This window comes from Dasypus novemcinctus, chromosome 14 (assembly GCF_030445035.2).
Source record: "Dasypus novemcinctus isolate mDasNov1 chromosome 14, mDasNov1.1.hap2, whole genome shotgun sequence".
NCBI classification, from domain to species: Eukaryota; Metazoa; Chordata; class Mammalia; order Cingulata; family Dasypodidae; genus Dasypus; species Dasypus novemcinctus.
This window is the reverse complement of record NC_080686.1, coordinates 34,613,621-34,635,049: the sequence shown is the minus strand read 5'-3', so window position 1 is coordinate 34,635,049 and position 21,429 is coordinate 34,613,621. Positions and strand designations below refer to the sequence as shown.

Sequence of the window (21,429 nt, the reverse complement as noted above, 5' to 3'; positions counted from 1 at the left end):
GGGCTCTTAGATTTCTAGGCAATGGTACAATGAAAGTGATGCAGATGAATTCACTTTTGTCTAGGCCAGGGGTCTCAAACTCAAATAAGTACAGTGGAAAGAAGTAACAGATAAGTAACAAGGGCCCCTGGTTGAAAAGAATATTGGCTCCTCCATTTCAACAGATCGTTGTCATGCAAATGTGCACACAAAATCTAACATATGACGGGGAAACGGACTTTGGCCCAGTGGTTAGGGCGTCCGTCTACCACATGGGAGGTCCGCGGTTCAAGCCCCGGGCCTCCTTGACCCGTGTGGAGCTGGCCCATGCGCAGTGCTGATGCGCGCAAGGAGTGCCCTGCCACACAGGGGTGTCCCCCGCGTAGGGGAGCCCCACGCGCAAGGAGTGCACCCATAAGGAGCACCGCGAAGGAGGGAGCAGCCTGCCGAGGAATGGCGCCGCCCACACTTCCCGTGCAGCTGACGACAACAGAAGCGGACAAAGAAACAAGACGCAGCAAAAAGACACAGAAAACAGACAACCGGGGGAGGGGAGGGGAATTAAATAAATAAAAATAAATCTTAAAAAAAAAAATCTAACATATGACAGTTAGATTTGTAAATTTTTTATCTAGGTCTCTTTTGTCTGATAAGGTTGCCACTAACCACATGTGGTTGCTTAAAGTACAAGTAATTAAAATGAAATAAAGTGAAAAAATTCAGTTCCTCAGTCACACTAGCCACATTTCAATAGTCCACGTGCCTAGCGGCTCTCATATTGGGCAGCCCAGATAAAGGACATTTCCATCATGGCAGAAAGTTCTTCTGGACAATTCTGCTCTAGACTAATAAGGAATTTTAATTGTATAGAACACAGTACCATCTGTCACCTAAAGTGAAATCCAGAAGGCTTAGTGAGTGCTAAGGGATGCAGACTTGAATGGATTTTATATCCACAAGGCTGGCAATTGACAACTCACCTTCACATTTGCTTTATACTAAGCATTTTAGCTCTCCTGGAATATATTTTTTAGTAGTTGTTATTATTGAGAATCCATAGTCAAGCGATCTAGAAGTAATCGCATACAATTATACTTAGGAGAATTTTTGCTTGTATATGTTTTTTTAAGTGTATTTTAAAGAATAGGCAAGACTTCTCCCATGAAGAAAAAAAAAAGTGTTCATTGTTTCCACCAGCGGAATGAATAAGAATAAGAGGCGATACAATCTTTGAGGCTTCTAAGAAGAAACAGACATTACATAATAATAGGCTCAGTACAATTTATATGAAACAGGCGCACTTGAATGAAAACATTATACTCAGGGGGCATCCTGTCGGCACAGAATTGTAGAGTGCCTAAATAACATAGCAAACATCAATTTAGTTGTAATTGAACTGAGTGGGTTCTTCAGGAGAGACAGTCAGTCTGGTGTGTGGAATTATTGTGGACAGAAATCTGAAAGTCTGATGGACCACATAGGAGGTCTTAAGAAATTGAGTACTGAGAATAAGACAAACAGGAGCTGGTGAGAGGCTATGTTATTAATATGCATGTAGAGTGAGGGTCTACCTGAAAATCTCCATTGGCACAGCTACAAAAACACTGGATAATTTAACTCTCATTTGCAGTGTATCTATATGCTTAAAGTGGTAGTTTTACTCCACTTGTCACTGATTTTAAAGGCAGATTTACAAGATTTCAGAAACAATAAAAATATTGCTTTATATAAAACATTCAGAAAGCAAATATTTGATTTTGTCTTTAGTAGACTGCTTTTAAACATCACTTGCCTTTTAACGAAGTGAACTATTCTCACAAATAATTTTTCCATAGTTTCCATTTTAGCATACAAAACTAAAACATAAACTTAATTTTAAATAAAAATTTTTTCAGATCTGCAATAATTAGTTGTTGCCAGTTTTCCTTCTGTAAATATAGCCAGATATAATGTAGCTTTATAGGGGCTCTCATGGGTACCCAAAAGATAATGAATATTTGCCCCAGGGCTCTTTAATTCCTCCGGCGTTTATATATACATATGCAAGTTTGCTTTACAAATGGCTGGGGTGTAAATAAATGGAAAAGAAAAATAATGAGCCTAAAAATATTAAAAAATACAATAGTATTTCTTAAAACTGGAGTATCAGGCCACCTTTATCAGAATTACTGTGGAAGACTTTTAACAGGAAGATTTCTGAGGCACATCTTAGATCTACTGACCCAGACAATCTGGGGTTGGATCAGGGGAAACTAATTTTAAACAAGCAACCCAGGAGCTTGAATGCACACTAAGGACTGAGAAATTTTGATCTAATGTCATGCTGACCATGGTCCTATAGAAGATTTTTCCAAATGTAGATGGGTAATCAGCCTGAAATCCTAGAAGTTGTTTTGGTAGAATAATTTTGAAAAGGAGGAGCAAATCAAAGTCAATGTTCAGAAAATGAAACCAGAAATTCTAACTTCTGTCTAAAACTGGTTCTAGAAATATAGGAATGAGAGAGAGAGAGAGAGAGAGAGAGAGAAATGAAAGGTGTTGTGTAACTTAAAAACAGTTCTCAAGGACTAATCAAACCACCATGGATGCATCATTTTTAGCCATAAAATATGAGTAGGGGAAGACCTAAATAAACTGCTATATTAGTCAGCATTCCAAAAAATATGCTTGGTAAAAAGTTGTAACCCTTATACAATTAAAAAGCTTATGGTACCTCAACTAGTCAGAGAACAAGAGACAAACTGACTCAAATAATTATACCTATATAAAATGGTTATCTCTAGCTAGTGGTTTTAAAATATATATATTCTTGATGTATAACTATTAATTTTTCAAATATACTAAAATAAACATGTTTCTTTTATAATGTCAAAATCAAACTATAAAACTAGAAAGCAAAAAGCTTAGTTTGTACTCAGTATGTTAATATGATTGTAGATTGTATTTTTATTGCTCTTTTCCATATTTTTCAGGCAATGGTGCAACATAACCGCACAGAGCTTCTCAACCATCCCGTTTGTAAAGAATATTTGCTTATGAAATGGTGGATATACATACTACTTCTTTTTTAATGATGTTCCCATTAAATCTATTAAAATTCTTTTAAATAATTATATTTTAATGTATTTTAATGTTTTAGATTCTGCTATTTTGCTTTATGCTTTGAAAAAAGTGTCAAGGGAAAATTTTGGTATTGAAATCTGGCATTGTTTATCTTTGGTATTAAAAGACATGTTTTAGGACATGATCATTATTTAAGACATGAAGAAGCATTCTCAAGCCCTTCTAATTAGTGCACAATGAAGTGGAAGGGAAGTTGTAGGGAAAAGCCCTCAGCTTAGACTTAGAGCATTTGGGCAAAAGTCTTGGCTCTTCTATTAATTGGTGAGAGACTGAGAAAGTTAAAAAAAATTACTCTGATGTTGAGGTTCCTTTTCTGAAAAGGAAAGAGTTGAATTAGAAGATCTCAGTTCCAATGTTCAGTGACTGTAACAAATAGATTCCTGAGAGAGTTCGTAACTACTTTTTCCACAGGTGTCTTAACTAAACATTTTTGGTTGAAATGACTCAATTATGACTTGCTTATTTTCTTCGTAGGCTGGCCTATGGGTTTAGAGCCCATATTATGAACCTAGGATCTTACTGTCTTGGTCTCATGCCTCTGACATTTCTTGTTGCCAAAATAAACCCAGGAATGGCTTTCAACTCAACTGGAATCATCAATAGAACTAGTAACCATACAGAAATGCTAGTCACTAAGGTACTTACAATTGGTTTTCATACTTCACTTTTTTTAAAATGAAGGATTATAGGAATACTAAGGCCATAAGCAATCTGAAATTTCAGGACTTTGTTTATTATAAGCAGCCTATAGAATTTGTATAATGTACCAAATTACTCCTGAAATCCTTTGTGGAACAAGAGAAAATATAAATAAATAGGTTCCTAAATAAGTTTGTAAACTAATTGAATATGAATTGTCATATATGATATGCTAGCTTGAATAAAATGTATAAATTTAAAATAGGTTTACAGATTCATAATCCTTTAGAATTAAATGGGCAATTTTGAGTATCTCTTAATAAGGACATTATGGAATGAGCATGTGTCATCTCTGTTGGCATCACAGTAATTTTCTGTTTAAATCAAAAGTGGAAAGTACGTAGAAGAAGTGAAGCAAAAAAATGTTTAATAGTGAAAATTATGAAGTTCCTTTCTTATTTTATATCCGTAATAACTACTTGCCTTACCCATTTTTTTGTTTCAGGATTCATATTCTATAAAAGTTTGTATGATTTTAGTTTTATTATCAAGTATATTTGGATATTGCAAAGAAGTGGTCCAAATTTGCCAACAGGTATTCAATACATTTTCTTTCTCTAAAGTTGTAAATACTTTAATATATAGAATATGATTAATTTCTAAGCTATTATTTGAAATAATATCATGTCAGGATAAAATCATACAGTTTGACTAATCTTTGGGCTGAAAATATCAAGCATAATACTTACAGAATATAAAAATCACATTATTTTCCATAACATCACTGCATTTGGTGGTACCTGTTTGATATTTGAAGTAGAGATAGTATATTTTTCTGGTTTATTATTGGATCTGTTTGGTTGGTGACAAATGTTCATTATGATTGATGTTTCTATGTTTTCTCTTACTTCATATTTTGCTAACACAATGATCACATTTTGAATTTGATAATTTCAACTATAAATGTGTATAAAAATGTATATAAAATGTGTATGAAAGACCTACTTGGCTCAAGATTCCATTTCTCTTTCCTTGAATTTATTTCCTAATAGGAATGCTTTCCTTCATTGGATAAGATATCAAGTTTTTATAAAGCTTGGGAACTTTTGTAGCATATTTTTCTTTATACTCAATTTTTAAAATGGGTGAACCAAGTTCATATAAGACCCAAGAATTATGTAAATTATTCAAAGTCCTTGCTTCGGTTGATAAGTGCCATGAATCCTCTAATTTTCAGTGTTGTTCTTTAATTCTTTTTTTCTTTTTTCATATATTTTTTGTGAATATATTATTTTTTATGACCTTTACCTTTTATATACACCTCAAATTCTGGGAAAATGTTCTTTGTTGCATCCTATAACCATGGGTAATTGCATTTAAAATGATAATAACAATGTGCTTTTGTTCAATACAGTACATTTCAAGTGCTTTCACATATATGCTTTCAGTAAACTGTCACAATTATGAAAGTTAGCCTGTATTGTTTCATTCAAGGGCATACCATTTAAACTCTCTGGGTATTATCATATTCTTAAAATAAAAAAATGATAAGACAGATTATGGTCTAAATTTCACTATAAAGTGATATGTCTTCTCTGTCAGATTTGGTCTCTACATTTTCTTATTAATGTTTACATGGTCTACTCTACAGGAAATCTTATGCCCAAAATAGAAAATCTTTAAGAACCCCATTATGATATCATTCTCTAATTAAGTCTCAGCCCAGGTCTCAAACCTCCTCAGTAGCAGTTCGAAAGCAGAGTTTAGTTCATATGTTTCCTGAGGAATCCACACACATGTTCCTGGGACAGAAAGGTCCCAGGAATTACTGAACCAATCTGTAGTCCCCCGGAATCCTCCTTAAAATGAAATGGAACTCTCCAGGGAACCGTATAGTATTTCCTTGGGCATCAGACTCCCATAGTGGCAGGTCAACAAACAGGAGACATTAGGCACCTAAGGGCTCTGAAGTCACTCCAGAGTGGCTGAAGGTGAGTCCTTCATTCTATAACTTCTCTATGGCTGACTGCAAAGCCAGAGAAATATTATTACTAGTTATTGTTATTACCACCAGGTCTTTATATCTGGTAATTCTTCATTGTTTTTCAACTCCAGAGAAGGAATTACTTTTGGGACCAAAGCAATATAGTTGAATGGATTATCTACACAACAAGCATCATTTTTGTGTTGCCCTTATTCGTTGGTATACCAGCTCATGTGCAGTGGCAGTGTGGAGCTATTGCTGTATTCTTCTCTTGGATGAACTTCTTACTGTATCTTCAGAGGTAAAACCAGCTTGAATGATTTCTGCATCTTTTAGGCATTTTAATATCAAAAGAAAAACTACAATAAGTGGCATACATTTGTTACTGGCATTCTTTTTCTAATTGTTTCAATATGTAAAGATATCTTTCATATTCTGTTAAGGGCAAGGATGATTTTTGGAGTTGAGTCTAGATCAGGGTTTCTCCACTTTGGCACTATTGACAGATTGGACCAGATAACTCTCTGTTATCTGTCAGGTACACTGTGGAATGTTTAGCAGCAATCCTGGTATAGCAGTTTGATATAATTGATGAATTCCAAAAAGAAATATTGGATTATGCTTGTAATCTGATCTGTACCTGGGCATGATTGAGTTATGATTAGGGCATTGAGTCCCCACCCCTTGGATAAAAGGCATGGCAAAGGACAGAGTTGAGGGTTTCTGATGTTGGAGTTTTGATATTGGAGTTCGATGCTGAAGACTTAAGTGGGAGCCCCGGGAAGTAAACTCAGAGGAAAGAGAAGCCAGCCCCAGGAAGAAAGGAATCTTGAATTCAAAGAAAAGCAAGCCCCAGGAATGCAGAAACCCAGGAAGCCTGAAACCTCACTGACATCGGCAGTCAACTTGTTCCAGCACATGTCAATAGACTTTGGTGAGGGAAATAACTTATGCTTTATGGCCTGGTATCTGTAAGCTCCTACCCAAATAAATACCCTTTATAAAAACCAACCACTTTCTGGTATTTTGCATCAGCATCCCTTTGGCTGACTAATACACCTGACATCTAGCCATTAGTTACCAGTAGGCTCCCTGCCCAGTTGCAACAACCAAAAATGACTTGAGGCATTGTCAAATATCCCTTGGGTGGCAAAACTGCCCCCCCCAAGAACTACTGATACAAGTCTAGATTAAATGTGGAAAGCAAATGGGAATGGAAGGATTGGTTATTCTGGGGTTACCTGGTATTATTTGGTGAGGTGGTTGAGATTATGTGGCATTTACTACTTTGGGCTAAAACATTCTAAATTAAATGATGGTTATAGGGAATAAAAGTGACATAAGAGAAAAAATAGACCCATAGAATCTAATTCTAGAAGGGAAAAGTAGGCTAAGCTCCAATACCTCTCACAATTGCTGAATGCTGAGTTTATGTATGTATATATAATTTCAGATAATCTTTATAACAGGAGGTAACTGTTATCATTCACATTGTATAAAAGAAGAAACCAAAGCATCAAGTAAGTAATTTACCCGGGATTTCAGCTAGTAAGCCAAGACATAGGCTTAAATTTAATCAAATTCTTTCTGACTTTTTCCACTGGATCCTCTGTGCTGCTGTGTCCTGAGCATGGTGATGTAGAGTTGAGTCCGGAACCTTGGGAGAGGACATGGTGGGAAGAGCTGTAGCCTAGAAATCCAGGGGATTGGAGACAGGCCTACCACTGTCACTTCCTTGGCTCTGTCATTGTTTAATCAACGACCTTGGAGAATTACTGGATATCTGTGGGAAGTGAATTTCTAAAGCCTCCGAAGTCTTTCAGATTTAAAATCTTGTAACTCCCTCTTTTGGGAGGGACAAATTGTCTTTGTATCTTTGCCAAAGGAAAAGGAAAAGTTAATGGCGAGATGACAACACATTATCTATTGAAACTTCACAGTGTAGGTTGCTGGGGCATAGAGGACCTCAGGAGGCTGTGAGGATGGGTGAATATAAAGCATCTATTCTATGCACAGCTATAGTTGCCCTTGGGTGCATGAGTTCATTTCATCAGTCTCAATTTGATGCCTCACGTAATCTATCGCTCTATTCCTTTTAACCGTCCTTTTAACCGTTATCAAGCAATTGGCTAGCATTCTCTTTGTTATTGGGAAGCTATGATTTTTCTCTCCTACTTCAGTTGAGCAATAGCCCGTGGTCAAAAGGCAAAATGGTTAAAGATAAACATTAACAAGAAAAAAAAAAAGATTTATGATTCACAAATTCTTCTGTCTACTTTTTCATATGACATGCCTCAGTTATCACATCTGTGAAACCTAGTGCCTGACTAAATACCTAATAAATAGTGACACTGAGTAAAATACAATTTGACCATAAAAGTGAATCAACATTTTAATACTTATGTGTCTTCCTAGATTTGAACATTGCGGAATTTTCATTGTTATGTTGGAGGTAATTATGAAAACGTTGTGGAGGTCTACCATTGTATTTATTTTCCTTCTCATGGCCTTTGGACTCAGCTTTTATGTCCTCCTGAGTGTACAGGTGAGACAGACACATTAGTGGTTGATTTTGTTGCTGTGATTATTGGAAATACATATTTATACTTAAGTTTTAGTGACCTGGATAATTAATAGAATTAATAAACATTTTAATACTTTATTTTATCCTCTTTCATTTGACATAAAAGCGTAAGAATGATTTTTTTTTTTTTAAGATTTATTTATTTATTTAATTCCCCCCCCTCCCCTGGTTGTCTGTTCTTGGTGTCTATTTGCTGCGTCTTGTTTCTTTGTCCGCTTCTGTTGTCGTCAGCGGCACGGGAAGTGTGGGCGGCGCCATTCCTGGGCAGGCTGCTCTTTCTTTTCACGCTGGGCGGCTTTCCTCACGGGCGCACTCCCGTGAGGCGCAAGAAAAAACTATAGTCTTACAAAATGACTTTCCATTGTCAGAAAGTTTGTTTTAAAAAAGTGTATGTATAATGCATGATGATTTGTTATGTGTATAGAAAAGATCTTTTTGATGACTTTACCACCAGTCTTATTAAATAGTTCTCAGAATTGTATTTCAGTAGCTCAAGTTGTATGATGTTTTGAAAGGGTTTTAATACACTTTTTATAATTTCACTCTCCAGGAGACATTTTTTCTTTATCTGTATTATGTGTTTCATTTTTCTATTACCATCTTTTCTCAGGATGCCTTCAGCGATCCACTACTTTCAGTAATCCAGACCTTCAGCATGATGCTAGGAGATGTCAATTACCGTGATTCTTTCCTAGAACCATATTTAAAAAATGAATTGGCATATCCAGTTCTGTCCTTTATACAACTTATTGTCTTCATAATGTTTGTTCCAATTGTCCTCATGAATTTACTTGTAAGTAATTTATCATTTTATTTTCTGAATTGTTGATCATATGGAGCAATTAATAATAATTATCATTATTAGCTCCTTAATCCCCTTCCATGAGGGGAAAAGGGATAACTACAAAATCCATTCATTTAGCGCCTGGTACCCCTGGAGCTCTGAGGGGTACAAAGGTGCATTCACTTGGCAAATACTTATCAAGAATCCTCTAAAGGCCAGGCACTGCTCTGGTGCTAGAAAACAGTGGTGAACAAAACAGACCACTCCTTTGTCTTTATGTGAAACAAACTGGTCAGGAAGTTAGATAATAACCAAATATATCTGCAGCATTTTGCCATAGCACCAGTAAGAACTTTTCCCTCTGGGAAAAGAAGTCAAAAGTTAGGCAAAGACCTTCATGGAGTGAAGGGTTAAGACCTGTGTCTCCATTCAATTTCTAATTGACCAGAGATTCAAGTAGGAAAGAGCCTCTCATGCAAAGAGTGTCTGCAGCATTTGGATGCCACCCCTCACTCCGAAGTCAAAGACCAGGCACTCTCAGCAGAAAGCAGAGGTCCTTTCCATGTGGGATTCTCTAGAGAAACTGCTCCAGCCATGGGCATTTTGACCAGTGAAGGCAAAGGTGCCTCCGTACCCTAGACCCATGGAAAGCCCTCGGCCCTACCTTGCATTTTTTTTCCTTAGTCATTATTTCATAAACTCAACACTTTTTTTGAGTCTGACTCTGTACCAGGGACTGTACTAGGAACTCTTGCAAGAAAGAAAAAGTAATACAGACTACTTAGTGTTTTGCTTCATTTACTAGATGCGGCTCTAGATTTTTTTATCTGGTGTCCTGGAATATAAAGGATGGCACTAGGAATAATAAAGAATGGCATATAGCTCACATTCTTATATGTCGGAACAAAGTATCAGGAAAAGAATTTGACTTAGTAACATACCTCGGCATCATACTCAATACCACTTCTACCTGCTCATCCCAGAGACAAGCCAAACTTAGCAGAGCCAAGGTTGACAATGTTGTTTCCCTCAGTATCTGCAATAGCCTCTCAGTAGCATCACTTGAGCATCTTAGATCACTGGAAGATTTCCCCAATTCTTCCAGTAAATGTTTGCCTCTTTAATATATTTCCAGTCGGCTTACAGTCCTCATTTAAATTAGTGCAGTTGCCAAAAGAGTCTCTCTACCTGGTCTCACTTTTCTGTCTAATCTTCCCTACATATTAGTCCCCACAGATAATCAATATGATGATGAATATGATAAGGATAATGTTCTAATAGTGAGAAGCTGGGTATGTCAGTGACTTAAAAAGTTTTTTCTAGGGCTCTTCAAAAGCTTCAATCCAGTCTCAACCCCATAAGCAGAGCCTGCCAGGGGCCTTGAGAATGGATCTTAAGCAGGTCCCCTGCCATCCTCCCAGTATTCACCCAAACACCCCAAGTTCTCTGGGTGTGCCTCCTTTGGTCTGGATGCCCTCCTACCTTGGCTTAACTCTTTCTAAACCTTAAAGCTCAAACATCATCTCTCCTGGAAGCGTTCATTAACCAATCCCATCTCTCCATCTCGCTTGTCAGATTTGGGTGCCCCTCCCTTGTGTAATCATATTTTTGGGGACACATATCAGAAAAAGAGAAGAAGAAGAAGAAGAAAACTTAATTCACAACTTGTGAAGATTAAGCAAGCTAACCCAAAGCACTTAAAACAGTGTATGGCACATGATAGGCATTCAATAAATGTTAGCCTCCATTAGATGTTAATAAGTGATCTATTCAATGACTCATACACTCAGATGTGTTCAGAGCCCAGGTAAGTATCTAAATCTAAACTATGTAAAGCAGCAGGTGAGAGGCATTTGGTTTTGGTGAGGGCCATTGTAACTAAAGGCTTGCAAATTCTGTTTTTAATAAAGCATTATACTAGCAAATAAAACATATCTCCTGAATATATATGGTCCTCAGTGCCCTGTTGACAAACCCCAGATTATAATTTTTGTTTTGTTTTGTTTTGAGGTTCTGGGGGCCGGGTGTTGAACCCGGGACCTGGTATGTGGGAAGCTGGTTCTCAACCACCAAGCCACATCAGCTTCCCTGAGTTGGTTTTCTCATTTGTTTTGCTTGCTGTTTGTTTTACTTTTTTCAGGAGGCATTGGGAATTGAACCCAGGACCTCCCATATGGGAAGCTTGAGCCACATCTGCTCCCTTTGGATTATAATTTTTCATTGTTTATTCATTCAGCAAATATTTTGCATACCTACCCATGCCCTGCACTGTTCTAAGTCCTGGAGTTTACCAGACTCTGGGGTCCCAGAGGGCTTTCTTCTCTCCAAGAAGAAAAGTCCAGGGGAAACCCTGAGGCAAAGGCATGTAGAAAAGGGGCACCACATGGGTGGCTCCTAAGTGCCTAATGGATCCATGAAAAGAGTAAGTGTGAGCTAGCTTAATTTGGATTGTCTAGAATTGAGCAAACAGTGTCTCCGCACCTATTCTATCTAGCTGTGAGTTTCTACATGGGGATTTTTCACTGGAGCCTCACTCACTCCTAAAGTATATCTTTTGTTAATAAACATTTCTAAGATACAAATTACTTCAATCTCTCATCTTCAGATTTCCATGTTGCCAAGTCATTATTACCTTCCTTAGATTATAAACTTCTGAAGTTTACAACCCGGTTGCATAGCTATGCCCAATTGTTCATATCACATTGCCCTTGTCTTATCCAAGGTGTGTTACATATTTTTATTTTAAATTAAAATGAATTTCAGATTATAATTTGTGTCTCTTAAGTTTTCGTGATAACACTTAAGATTGCTGAACCCACCGATGCGGGAAACCCTGTTGCAAAGGCATGTAGACTTTGGAGTTTTCTGTAAAGTGTATTAGCAAAGCGTTTTGCGGCCACTGCTAGTGCCTCCCGTGTCTGCCCTGGCACTCCTCTGTCTGACGACAGCTGGCAAGACGGCCAGGGTATCTGTAGGTGTGTCGTCACACTGGGCATCACTCAATGTGGTCGTGTCCTTCAGATTGGCTTGGCAGTTGGTGACATTGCCGAAGTCCAGAAGCATGCAGTGCTGAAGAGGATCGCTATGCAGGTAAGGATCACGGCCGGTTAAGAGGTGTGGGAACTGACATCAGCATAGTTATCCACGATTAAGAACAGCCGGTTATCTGTGAACACACTTGCTAACTGCTATTTCCTCAGGACTGAGGAGTAACATACTGTGCCTGTTGCATGTTCTTTGGTGTATATGATATAAACTATCAAAAATCATCAAAAAGATTTTTCAGAATAGTCTCAGGGAACTTGAGAAATAGCCTGAGCCTCTTTTTATGTCAACACATGCCCAGCCAGATAGCCACCTGCTGGGCCAAGATCATCACAGGTGGGAGATGCTGTCCTGTCCCAACCCAGCTGTTTGGAGGGGCTCTTGATATTTTAGCCATGGAATTACAAGGTCTCCACAGTATATTTTATATTGAAGTTTTCTCTTGCGTGATAACTCTTCTATTTCTCTAGACAAATTGATTTAAAATTTGCTAGAGCCAGAGATTTCTAGATAGGCCCTTGGTTATTAAATCTTTGGAAGTAGTTTTCTGTCATACTTAGCTTTCTGTTCTCTTAATTCCTTAGTCTCTGAATTTCAGATATGAGTGGGAGTCTTTTATGCTTCAAAAATATCTCAAGATCAGTTGAATATATGCACTCAGAAAGTTAGGCCGGTCCAAGAGAAATAAAAATTCATGCCAAAATAGAGCTTTCTCTTCCCTCTTCTCTTCCCTTTTCTTGATCACACTCCTCTCTTCAGTATTATTCATTCACCTCAATTAGCATTTATTTATTGAAAAGAAAAAACAATTTTCTAGTACCTGGCATGCACAAAGAGCTCTACAGCTTAATGAGAACCCAAAGGAATAAAAGAGACGTGATTCTTGACTTTAACAAGTAATATAAGTCTTAAACACTTTGCTCTGTGACTTAGCTGTGTATTATAAGGCCCCAATCCAAAGAGCTTATTATATTTAAAGAAAAAATTATAGATGAATTAAATGGCTAAAATATCAAGCACAGAAAATCAATGGGAAAATAATCAAGGGAATGCTACATGGAAGAATTGGGATGTGAACTGAGCAATGAAAGTTGGGGTGGGGAGGGGGTTTTTAGAAGGGCAGTAAGGCTATTCCAGAAAGGAAAGACCCAGAATGAACAAAGGTCCAAAGGCAGAAATAGGGAACATGGCTAAGGAGCAGTGAGGAAGCCCCTTGACTGGAAGGATGGCTCATGGTAGAGGGCAATGAGGTGGCCCCAGATGAGAGAGGGCTTCATTCAAACAGAGCCAACAAAGAAACACCTTAGCTTTCAAAGAAAGCACAGTACATGATGAAGTGCTTCAAGTTACTCCGTTAGTAAGTGGAGTTTATCGTTGGGCCCTTACAGAGAATGGTAACAACATGAAAACAGTATTTAAGATAACCTGCTGTTACCTTGGTTTAGAGGGGAAAGGTTGTAGGAAGGAAGCACAGACAGCGGGTTACTACAGTAACAAAGACGGGGTTGTGGGTCTCTGGGTATGGTTGATGAGGACAGGAAAGGGGATGTGTAAATCCTACAGCAGACATATTAGCAGTACCTTATACCTGACCTAATAACCCTTTTTAAAAATATATTTTTAAAAGTTATATAGATCACACAAAATGTTACATGAAAAAAATATAAGAACCTCCCATATACCCCACTCCCCACACCCCCCACTGTTCCCACATCAACAACTTCTTTCATTAGTGTGGTGCATTCATTGCATTTGATGGATACATTTTGGAGTGCTGCTACACAGCATGGATTATGACCCTTTAAAATGCCAAGGGAAATAAATAAAAGGAACAAATGAGCAATAGCACTAGAGAAAAAGTCTGGGGGAGAAAGCCTGCCAAACTACAGTATCATTGGGGTTGATTTGAAAAGTACAATCTTATATTAGGTTCCTGAAACAAAACGGCAAAGAGGTCTGGAGCAGAGACAGGCAAAGCAAGTACCTTCATATGATCTGTTCCTCATTTTGAATCAAGAACGGCATTGCCCAGAAAACAGGACATGGTTCCTCTATTTCCCTGAGTTGTTTTTTGGACAACTTTCTATATCAATTCAAAAACCTAAATGTGGGTACACAACAGAACCGGGGTCAAAGGGGACAGGTGGTAGCACATTTCTTATGGGAATATTAAATCCTCTCTCAAAATCATCTCAATCTTGAGTGGACACAGAAAGATTCCTAGAACAGTGCATTCCGGGAGATGTATTCATTATTTGAAATATAAATTTCCTAAGGACAGGTCTTATAAGTTTCTTGAGGGACTGGGAGCTGCTTGGTTGTTTTTAGCACTGATATCCCCAACTTCCAGCACAGTGTTGGCAGCTGTAGACATTCCATAAACATTTATATATGCTTATGGGCTGTTGCCAAACACTGGGTCTGAAATGAATCTTTCTCAGTCAGGTTTGAATAAGTGAATAATATCATATGACCTCTGAAAAACATATATAGCAGGGGGGAAAGAATATTGCCCTAAAGACCTAGGGAGGAAAGGAACCTTGAAATATATTTATTATAGATTTTTTTAAAAATCTCCTACTTGGCATTGTTAATAAAATACAAGAAAAATAGTTTTTCTTGAAACTGGTAGTTAAAAGGAGTAAACAATCCAAGAGGAAGATAAATGAAAGAATAGATAGTAATCTAAGAAATGAAATGAGAGACAATGAGAGAAAAATCAAACCACAATATCAGCTATAAAAATCTACATTTGAGTTAGTGAAAAACAGGATAGACAATGTAGAAAATCTAATCAGCAATGGATTTCTTAGAGGGAAACAAAAACATTTAGAATACAGAAAATAAAGATAAGAAATGAAAAAAATATATAAAAACATGGGAGGGCAGGATTAGGTTTTAACTAATGTGTTCCCGGATAATATCATAAAGAAAAGCAGTTAGGGAAAAAAAGTGAATTTGCAGATTGAGAGAGTGCTCAAAATTTATCAGACAAAATTAATGAACAAGTTCTACTCCTAAGCATATGTTAACAATTGTTTTTGATGTTTGGGGATTAAAAGCAAAAATGACATAAATTCTCAGGTATAAAGCATAGGATATCTTCAAAGGAACAAAACACATGCCTGCTTCAGAATTCTCCCCTGGAACACTAAAGGCTGGGCAATAGTGAAGGAAACAGTAAAGAATACTCTGCGTAAAGAGTTGTGACTCAAAGAAGTGAAGTTGTTAGGCTTGTGTGAAGGCTAATATATCTGTAAAAGAACATTAAGACTCTAATTTCTATAGGAAATAGTTTAAAAGTATTTGTTGTTCTTGGAATTAACAGTTAATAGAATATTGGTTTGCATATGACTTTCATAAAATTATAGGTACCAGGTAATAGAATCAGCAACAGGATGTCAACCTTTCTAATCACTGCAAAGGATGAAAGCCAACACAGCTAAACTGTATAAAAACAAACAATGTAAAAGAAGGAAATGGAAAAAAAAGCAAAGAGAATGACAGAAGTAGGACAAAACTGCATAGTAGGAGCCATTCATTCATTCGGCAGGTATTTAATGAGTGCTTATGTGCCAAGTGCTGGAAATTCAACTGGAAACAGAAAAAGACCTGTAGATTTTATTTGAGTGGGAAACCAAGGGTGATAAATAAATAAATATATAAATAAATAGCATGTTAAAAGGTGATAAGTGCTATAAAAAGGGCAGGAAAGAGAGATAGGGAGAGTGTTATGCTGGAGATGGACTACAATTTTAAACAATGGGATATAGGAGGTTCTCACCATCTAACCATTTATGAATCTAAATCATTAAATGATCATATTCAAAAGCTTATGGTCTCAGATTAGAAAGCAAAGTCCCCGTATTTGATGGTTACAAAAAGTCTGCCTAAATAACAGACACAAAGAGATTTTAAAAAAGAGCTATAGGTAAGTTTGGCAAACATGAAAATAAAGTGGGACATTATAAGAATTAAACTGGGAAGCGGGCTTGGCCCAGTGGTTAGGGCATCCGTCTACCACATGGGAGGTCCGCGGTTCAAACCCCGGGCCTGCTTGACCCGTGTGCAGCTGGCCCATGCGCAGTGCTGATGCGCGCAAAGAGTGCCCTGCCACGCAGGGGTGTCCCCGTGTAGGGGAGCCCCACACACAAGGAGTGCACCCATAAGGAGAGCCGTCCAGCACGAAAGAAAGTGCAGCCTGCCCAAGAATGGCGCCGCACACACGGAGAGCTGACACAGCAAGATGATGCAACAAAAAGAAACACAGATTCCTGGTGCCGCTGATAAGGATAGAAGCGGTCACAGAAGAACACGCAGCAAATGGACACAGAGAGCAGAAAATGGGGGGAGGAGAATAAATAAAAAATAAATCTTTAAAAAAAAAGAAACTGAATGCAAACTCAAAGTAAAAATATTATATGAAACAAAAGAGTGTACCTCTAAATATTTTAATTATCCTATAAATATGTCAAAGATACCATTTTGCACCTACACCACAGTGCCATACATTTATAAAATGCTCATAGACATGCTGGTTACTGAATACATTTGGCATTGCCCCAGTTAAGCATTCCCTCATCTCTGCAGCCATAGGTATTTATTCATACCAGTCATATTTCCCAGTTGTGCACATTTCAAAGTTTCATAACTGCCCCAAGAGTATAGACAAAATCTTTTTCTTCTTTAAATTCCCCAGTGTACATTTACAGTCTCCCAAATAACATACACCTGCTGACTTAAATTGAATCCCTCCTTTCATCAACTTGCTCCCAACCTCAGATCACTGCCATCTTATGAGTGGACAAGGGGTAGGGCCAGGTGATTGTGGGCTGGGGCTAAGGAAACCCGGTACCCAGATGCTTTACCATAAGTCAGAACGTAGGAGTCAGTTTTCATTTTACTGACCTAATAATTATTTCTGTGCAGTGTAAGAATTCCAGGTGCTAATTAATGATTCCCACCACTAAATTCTAAATGGATTTTAGGTGGAACTTCATACCAGTTTAGAAAAGAAGCTGCCGCTCTGTTTCCTACGTAAAGTGGATCAGCAATTCATCACCGTGTACCCCAACAAATTCAGAGACAGTGGGGGGTTATTAGTAAGTACATGTAATAAATCCCTGCATAGAAAATGTGATGCTGCTTGACATTCATTTTGTTCTGTTCTTAAGCGTATCCTTCGAAAGACTTTGAGTCTGCTCTGCTTGTGGGAAAGAAATAGGTGTGCTTTTTTTTTTTAAGTGTATGAGTAACCCATGATGGTGAGCCATGGGGAGGGAGACATGTGCTCTCCTCTTCCAGGGGACTCATACATAGCATCTGTGTTAATTACCGACCATGCCCCTGTAAGAGAAGATGGGCTTGTGCGTTAGCCTTACTCTTGAAGCATCTTTTTTATGGTAGGTCACTATATTTGTTTTCCCCCATCACGTATCATTTACATTTATGTAAGATATATGTGTATGTGTGTGCATTATAGAAAGCATAAGCATTGATCAAAGATTAAGCAGACTATTGCATTATAATAGAAAGGGAACGATGCTAAGTGATACCTGGATGTTAATCCCAAAAGTGCCTGGGATGTCCCTGCCCCCATGAGTACTCTTCTGTTCTTGGCAGGTTAATATTCTCCTGTGTCATCGTGAAAGTTCTTAGATCGACTTAGGAGTTGATCTCTGTTTCAGTCCAAACATTCTTCTAACTCCATTCTCTCTCCCTATCTGATTTCACTCAAATAGTTGGTGGCAATTAGGACCTAAACACGGAATGCACTGTAATTTCTTTCCCTATCCTAGAGCTCTCTTCTGAGTTCTAGACTCGTATTCAAGTGCCACTTGACGTCTCCACTTTTATGCCTCAAAGTCACTTCAAATTCAACATGTTCAAAACCAGACTCATGAGGTCGCTTCTCACTTGCTTCCCCCGCTCCCACATCCGCTAAAGGAAATGAGTGAAAGTGTCCGGGTCCTTACAAAAGGGGCTTATCTCCATTAACGCCAACAGCAGCTGTTTGCCTAGGCACTCAGCCTCCCAGGAGCCGTGCTTGACCCTGCCTCCTTCTCTCTCTCCTGTCATATGCAATCAATCCCCATGTTTGTTCATTTTGCTTCTAGGTACCCAGTGCAAGTTCCACCTTGTTTTGCTTGGACTCTTAGAATTACCTCATTACTGATCATTTCACATATGCCTTTTATCCTCTCCTGTCCATCCATGGATTAAAAGATATTAAAACAAAATTTGATAATATTTTACAAATTTCCCCATGTATTGGTAGACACAATTTGTACGTTATTATTTCTACATTTCTCCATCTTGTATGTCCTGACTTTATTTTATAGCTCTTCACATGTCTGTTCCTCGCAGCAGACTGTGAACTCCTTGAGAACCTAGGTAATATCTGAGGAATATTTGTGTAGAATGACTGACTGTGGCTGAATTTATGGCATGTGTTCAAGAAACTTTTCCAGAATTGAATTTAACTTGAGTAACCACTATGTTTTATCCCACAGGGTATATTCCAACGGTTCTTTTGTGCCCATGAAACAAAACAAGAAATACCAAATGTTGATACATCTTTAGAAACAGAACTATTGAAGCAGAAATACCGGTATGCATTTTTCCTTGTCTTTCCTTACAAACTTAAAACTCTTAAATAATGATGCATGGGATAAGGTTATATTGTGTATTTGTGTTTGTCAAGTATGTTAAGTCATACTTTATTGAATGATATTTTTAAAATATTGAGAATCACATAACATTTTATAGGGCCAACAATTTGCCCCTATTCCCTACTCAGTATGTCTTCCAAGCAATAACTGAATGAAAATTAAAGTGCTGGTTACCTTAATATTGGGAGCAGTATTCTAAACCGCATTCTTCATGAGCCATCTGAATTCATATATCAAAGCTCTGAACAAAAAAAAACAAACAAACAAAAAAAAAAAAAAAGAGGTTTCTGACTATTCAGGACTCCTTACAGTTCCAAATAAATTTGATAATTGTGTTTTTCATTCTTTAAAAAAAAAAAAAAAAAAAAAAAAAGCTCTGACAGCGTTTGAGAATCCCTGGAGGAGCTGTATAGTGCACGGTGGTTGAGCCGGGGGACTTCAGGGCTAGTTTTGAGTTCAGCTACTTACTGTGTGATGCTGAGCAAGCTGCTTAAAGTTTCCGTGCAACAGTTTTTTAAATATTTAAAATAAGAACAAAAATAAAGTACCCATTAAGTATTTTGTAACTTTGTGAAAATCACTTAAGCTTTTCGGAGGCTTAGCTATTTTTAGGGATCCACACATTTCTAGAATTCTATGATGCTTAATTTTGGCAAACTTCAAAAATATGTATTCCTTGGAAGGATTGTATCCACCGTGAGGATACCACTGTAGCACAGTAAACCTGACGTGAGGCGTTTCTAGTATCCAGATCCTCCTGCACTCAGGAAGTCTAAAGGGATAATTTAAAATAAATTCATGAAATGTGTATGTTTTTTTAGGCTGAAAGACCTCACTTCTCTTCTGGAAAAACAGCATGAGCTCATTAAACTCATCATTCAGAAGATGGAGATCATCGCAGAGACAGAAGATGAAGATAGCCATAGTTCTTTTCAAGACAGGTTTAAAAAAGAGCAGTTAGAACAAAGGAATAGCAAATGGAATTGTGTGTTAAGAGCAGTAAAGGAAAAGACACAATCCCCTTAGCCCACTGCCCAAACCTGCAACTGGGGGCTTCTTTGGGGGGTTTGTGTGATCACTGGTCTGTTCTCGAAAGACCATGGAAAAGGCAGAATTCTGATTTAACTCCATGTGAAATCATGGCTCCTGCATCCTAGCTAACAGTTAACAATGTCTTGCTCTCTATTTATGTGTTCTGTCAGTGACTATGTGATTCAGAATATCCTTGCTGACATGTTCAAGTTAGACTTTGCCTCTCATTTTTTGAATGGTTAGGAAAATATTTTGCTAGAACACACATTTTTAGTGTAAGTCATAATAAATGTAACTATTAATCTAGAATGCAATTGTCAATACTGAATTCCTGCTTGTTGATAGTCTTGTATAATATGTGATGCTTTAGACAGTTGTCTCAAGTATGAGAGTGGGTGCTGCCATTTGAAGTGATTTTCTGTGTTAGAAGAATCTGTGGATGGAACCCTGTGTATTAGTTATTATTATATATTATATATTATAATATTATAATATATCACCCTGCCCTTCTTACTGCTCCCAACATACCTGATGTCACTTTGAACCATATAGTTCAGGCCCAAAATAATAGACCTTATAACATGCATGATTTTACTATGTCTAGTATATGTTATTCTTATATATTTCTTTACCCTAATCATAATAAATCTAAAATGTATATACTCATACTCAGTGATTATTATATGAGCCTTTTATGGTATTAGGCAAAACTGCCTCTAACACATACCTTTTTTTTTTTTTATATCCAGTACAAAGTATGAATTCCTCACATGCTTGATCTTTAATCTTTTCTTGGTCCCCCTGTTTTATTTTCTCCTTCACCCTGATTCTCACTCTTACTTCCTCACTCCTTCCTAAAGTCACCCATTCTAATGAATATGTCTTTGACTATGACTGTATCCTTGTGTTATGCTGAACAATATTGTTTTGATTGTATTTTTATTTACAGAGATGTTATTATGCTGTGGCTCTTGTTCTACTTCTTTCTACTGGACACTGTGTATATAAAATACAACTGGGCTACTGTATGTCCATCTGGTTCAGCAGTTCTGACAGCTGCTTACCATTTCATCATGTACACCTACCACATTGTACTTCTCTGTTCTCCTACAGATAGACATCTTGGTTGCCTCTACCTCCCTGTTATCACAAACATTCCCACACTCATGCAAACAGGCAGAGTGCTGATTGACAATACATATTATTAGAGAACCAGACATTTTTACATTTGTGGTCCAACAGAATTCATGGCCTAGAAGTAATGTTGTATCTGCCTTAATCTTTGCTATATAGATGAAGACCTTTGTTCTTCATTTCCCTTAAAACAGAAAGGCTGGAATTCACAATCTGGGAGCAATAACCAAGGATCTCCTGATCACAAACACAAATGTCCTTCCATAGTCCTCAGACTCATCAAACTCTACATAGCCTTGCACTCTAATAGACCTGCATTCAACATTTCTCAGACACCAAGAATGTGTGACACACTGTACTATGCGTGTTGTGGGAAATACTGAAAGAAATCCTCCCTGCTCTTATGGAGCTTACATTTTAATGAGTTGTCATTTACCTTCTGAAATTCTCTGAC

At 37.5% G+C, this 21,429-nt stretch overlaps 1 protein-coding gene across 1 annotated transcript in view; it reads left to right on the top strand.

The window, feature by feature from the left end:
• TRPA1 (transient receptor potential cation channel subfamily A member 1) overlaps positions 1 to 20,576 on the top strand; it is a 62,039-nt gene extending 41,463 nt beyond the window's left edge. Inside the window, exons 18-27 of the mRNA XM_058275648.2 lie at positions 2,952 to 3,022; positions 3,577 to 3,739; positions 4,247 to 4,336; positions 5,857 to 6,026; positions 8,141 to 8,270; positions 8,920 to 9,102; positions 12,115 to 12,183; positions 17,127 to 17,240; positions 18,651 to 18,748; positions 19,631 to 20,576. Coding sequence (XP_058131631.1) covers positions 2,952 to 3,022; positions 3,577 to 3,739; positions 4,247 to 4,336; positions 5,857 to 6,026; positions 8,141 to 8,270; positions 8,920 to 9,102; positions 12,115 to 12,183; positions 17,127 to 17,240; positions 18,651 to 18,748; positions 19,631 to 19,835 — 1,293 coding nt within the window. The 3' untranslated portion in view covers positions 19,836 to 20,576. The remainder of the gene's footprint in view (positions 1 to 2,951; positions 3,023 to 3,576; positions 3,740 to 4,246; positions 4,337 to 5,856; positions 6,027 to 8,140; positions 8,271 to 8,919; positions 9,103 to 12,114; positions 12,184 to 17,126; positions 17,241 to 18,650; positions 18,749 to 19,630) is intronic.
• Positions 20,577 to 21,429: the final 853 nt, after the last annotated feature.